Raw genomic sequence first — 3592 nt, forward strand, 5'->3', positions numbered from 1 at the left:
CAGGCAGGAACAGGCTACCAACAATGTTGCTCCCGCAACCTGGGACTGGGGCTGGCCGGCTTTTATCTGCCCCGAGGCATAGGGCGGACCTGATCCTCAGGGCACTCGCCTCTCCTGGCCTGGAGGCGAGCGCTCCTCCTGCGGGAACTTAGTTCCCTCCGCCTCTCTGCCCTGAACCTCTGCAGCTCAGGAAAGGCTGGAGGGTTACCGGACCCAGAGGCAACATCCACTTCCCCTGAAGGGGCTGAGAGTGGAGCACCTGCAGGCAATGGGTCCTCCATCACCTCAGGAGCCAGAGCAGACTCAGCTGGTGTCTGCACCTGAGGATCCAGCACAGGTGAGGACCCTTCAGGCTCATACCCCAGCCCCGGCCCTGCTGGTTCTGGAGGTGGGGACTCCTGTGCAGGCTGGGATTCCTCAGGTTCAGCCTCCGAGTCTGAATCCCAGGCCATCACACTTCGACTGAACCAGGTGAGGGGAGCCGATAGGTCTCAAACCCTTGTTGATGAACCCTCCCCTGCATGCGAAGACAGGATCTGGCAGACTGAGTGGATGAGACCAAGTGGGGGTCCAGTGGTTAAGAAGGCGGTTTCTGGGCGTCGCTCCAGCCACCGTCCAACCTCGAAGGATGGGGCTGAAAGGGCGGAGCGGGAGAGATGGCCTCTTCCATGGTCAGATCCACCGTTCGGTCTGTGAGCACGAGGAAGATTCAGGCCACTAGAGCCGCCCTTACACTAACCCCATCTGCTGTGCAGAAGATAGAACAACTGCTTAAAGACAAACCTGACCATGTAGGCGTTAAAGTTGGTGTCCGTACAAGAGGCTGTAATGGACTTTCTTATACACTAGAATACACAAAATCAAAGAGGGACTCTGATGAGAAAGGAGTACAGGATGGTGTTAGAGTATTGAATCGAAAGCGCAACTCTCACTTCTAGGAACTGAAATGGACTATATAGAAGACAAACTGTCCAGTGAATTTGTTTCCAATAAGTCAAACATCAAAGGAACGTGTGGTGGTGGAGAAAGCTTTAACATTTAAAGGACTGTAACTTTTAAGACAGTAGAGACATCACCTTGCCAACAAAGGTCCGTATAGTAAAAGCTATGGTTTTCCCAGTAGTGATGTATGGAAGTGAGAGCTGGACCATAAAGAAGGCTGATCGCCGAAGAATTGATGCTTTTGAATTCTGGTGCTGGAGGAGACTCTTGAGAGTCCCATGGACTGCAAGAAGATCCAACCTCTCCATTCTGAAGGACATCATCAGCTCTGAGTGCTCACTGGAAGGACAGATCCGGAAGCTGAAGCTTCAATACTTTGGCCACCTCATGAGAAGAGAAGACTCACTGGAAAAGACCCTGATGTTGGGGAAGATGGAGGGCACAAGGAGGACGACAGAGGATGAGATGGTGGGACAGTGTTCTTGAAGCTACAAACATGAATCTAACCAAACAGCGGGAGGCAGTGGAAGACAGGAGTGCCTGGCGTGCTCTGGTCCAGGGGGTCACGAAGAGTCGGACACGACTGAACGACTAAACAACAACAAAGGCCAACAAACTTTTAAGACCACAAAACTGCTTTCTGAAGTAATCACTCGGTGTGTGTGTTTTCACATCTTTAATATACACCTGCCTTTCCAGGAGAATAAAAGTGCTGTGTTTTGAAAGTGGGGGGGGGGGGAGGTGGTTTCTGCATTTGCTGCAGAGGGAAGTAAGAGGCTCATCCACCTGGGAAGGGAGCCCGTCTAGGAAAAGGAAAACTCTGATCCTCAAACCTCCGTTGCCTTGTGTCAGGAATGAGCCAGCTCCCAGCAAAGGTTTGCAGCCAACTGCAGAAAGCAGCCAGGAACAGAGAGGCTTAGATGTGAGCCAGGCGGGGAGAGCCGGCAGCTGCAGATTTCGACTCTTCCTGACCTTAATGGGCCGGCTGATAAGGCCGTAGGTGAGAGGGGCTGGGACAGAGCCAAAGCTCGCAGGAAGCACAAATAGGAACGAATAGACTCAGAGATAGTCTCTCGGAAAAGGAAGAGGCTGGAGCTGATCCGATAAGTCCGAGAAGTAGGGGGGTGGTCTGCTCCCAGCAGTCGGTCATGTCAGTGCAGGCGGACCCGGTTCAGCACGAGATCCACCAGGACTGGGCCAACCGTGAGTACATCAAGGTGATCACTAGCTCCATCAAGATCGCGGACTTCCTCAATTCCTTCGACATGTCCTGCAGCTCGCGCCTGGCCACGCTCAATGAGAAGCTGACGGCGCTGGAGAGGTTGATCGGATACATCGAGGCCCGAGTAACAAAAGGTGAAACACTGACACAGGGTGGCTGAGGCTGTCAGGGAGCCAACCTGGGGGAAAATGTGCAGCTGTTTATGAAGCTGACGATCCGACATCAAGTTTCTTCATTACTTGATATGGATGGGAGTTATGCTCGTCTCTGCCCCTTGGGAAGCTGCACCCCTCGTCTGGAGCCTGTGACTTTGCGTGGGTGATTTCTGTTATTAATTGAGTTCGACCTCTTCCAATAAATCTCCTCGGACAGATTTATGGTCTAATGGCGCCCGGCACACTTCCCCTGCGCGGGCCTCTGTAGGTCGTAAAATCATCAGCAGAATTAGCGTAGCGTCGTGCGTGTGATAAGGGATGACTCCGGAGACGTCGGCTCCTGTTTCAAAAGTTCTTTATTGTTCCGAAAACACATATATACACAGATCAGCATCCATCGGAGTGTAGCTGCTTTCCTCCCTGAGCTGGGCAGTTCAACTAACGCTTTCGATTTCCCCAGAACACAGACAGCATAGCAGGCTGTTTACGTCACGTCCTGCCTGATAAGCTCTTCCCCTCAGCTCCGAGGCACAGCAGATTAACTCTTTACTGCTCTCAACAATTTCCACCTGAAATGGCTAAATTGTACAGTAAAGGTAAAGGGACCCCTGACCATTAGGTCCAGTAGTGAACGACTCTGGGGTTGCAGCGCTCATCTCGCTTTACTGGCTGAGACTGTCCCTATGTACAGTATAGGTAGGAACTATATAGAGTAATGTAGGTATGTTTTATGTTATGAAAATAAGGTAGTGTGTTGTGTATGTGTGTTGTGTCAATGTATATGTATGTGTTTTATATGTTAATAAAATTTAAATTAACAAATAAATAAAAAAAGACTAGAAGTCACAGAAATCCAATGAAGCTGAATGCTGGAAGATTCAGGGCAGAAAAAAAGGAAAGTCCTTCTTCATCCAGCGCAGTGCTAAACTATGGAACTCCCTGCCACAAGAGGCAGGGATGTCTGTATGGCTATAAAAGATTAGGCAAATTCATAGAATCATAGAATCATAAAGTTGGAAGAGACCACAAGGGCCATCGAGTCCAACCCCCTGCCAAGCAGGAAACACCATCAGAGCACTCCTGACATATGGTTGTCAAGCCTCTGCTTAAAGACCTCCAAAGAAGGAGACTCCACCACACTCCTTGGCAGCAAATTCCACTGTCGAACAGCTCTTACTGTCAGGAAGTTCTTCCTAATGTCTAGGTGGAATCTTCTTTCTTGTAGTTTGGATCCATTGCTCCGTGTCCGCTTCTCTGGAGCAGCAGAAAACAA

The 3592-nt window shown here is 50.4% G+C and overlaps 1 protein-coding gene and 1 pseudogene across 2 annotated transcripts; both read left to right on the forward strand.

Moving 5' to 3' along the window:
• The first annotated feature begins 622 nt into the window (after positions 1-622).
• On the forward strand, positions 623-1042 carry LOC310684090 (iron-sulfur cluster assembly 1 homolog, mitochondrial-like; annotated as a pseudogene). Its single transcript has one exon. The product of its transcript is annotated as an iron-sulfur cluster assembly 1 homolog, mitochondrial-like (transcript).
• A 1024-nt stretch (positions 1043-2066) lies between these two features.
• On the forward strand, positions 2067-2484 carry LOC310684964 (putative protein BRICK1-A). The gene has a single exon (XM_083456422.1). The coding sequence runs from the start codon at positions 2091-2093 to the stop codon at positions 2322-2324; it is 234 nt and encodes a 77-aa protein (XP_083312548.1). The 5' UTR covers positions 2067-2090; the 3' UTR covers positions 2325-2484.
• The last annotated feature ends 1108 nt before the right edge of the window (positions 2485-3592 follow it).

The sequence above is a fragment of the Podarcis tiliguerta genome (assembly GCF_965153285.1).
Source record: "Podarcis tiliguerta genome assembly, chromosome: 8".
Classification (NCBI taxonomy): Eukaryota; Metazoa; Chordata; class Lepidosauria; order Squamata; family Lacertidae; genus Podarcis; species Podarcis tiliguerta.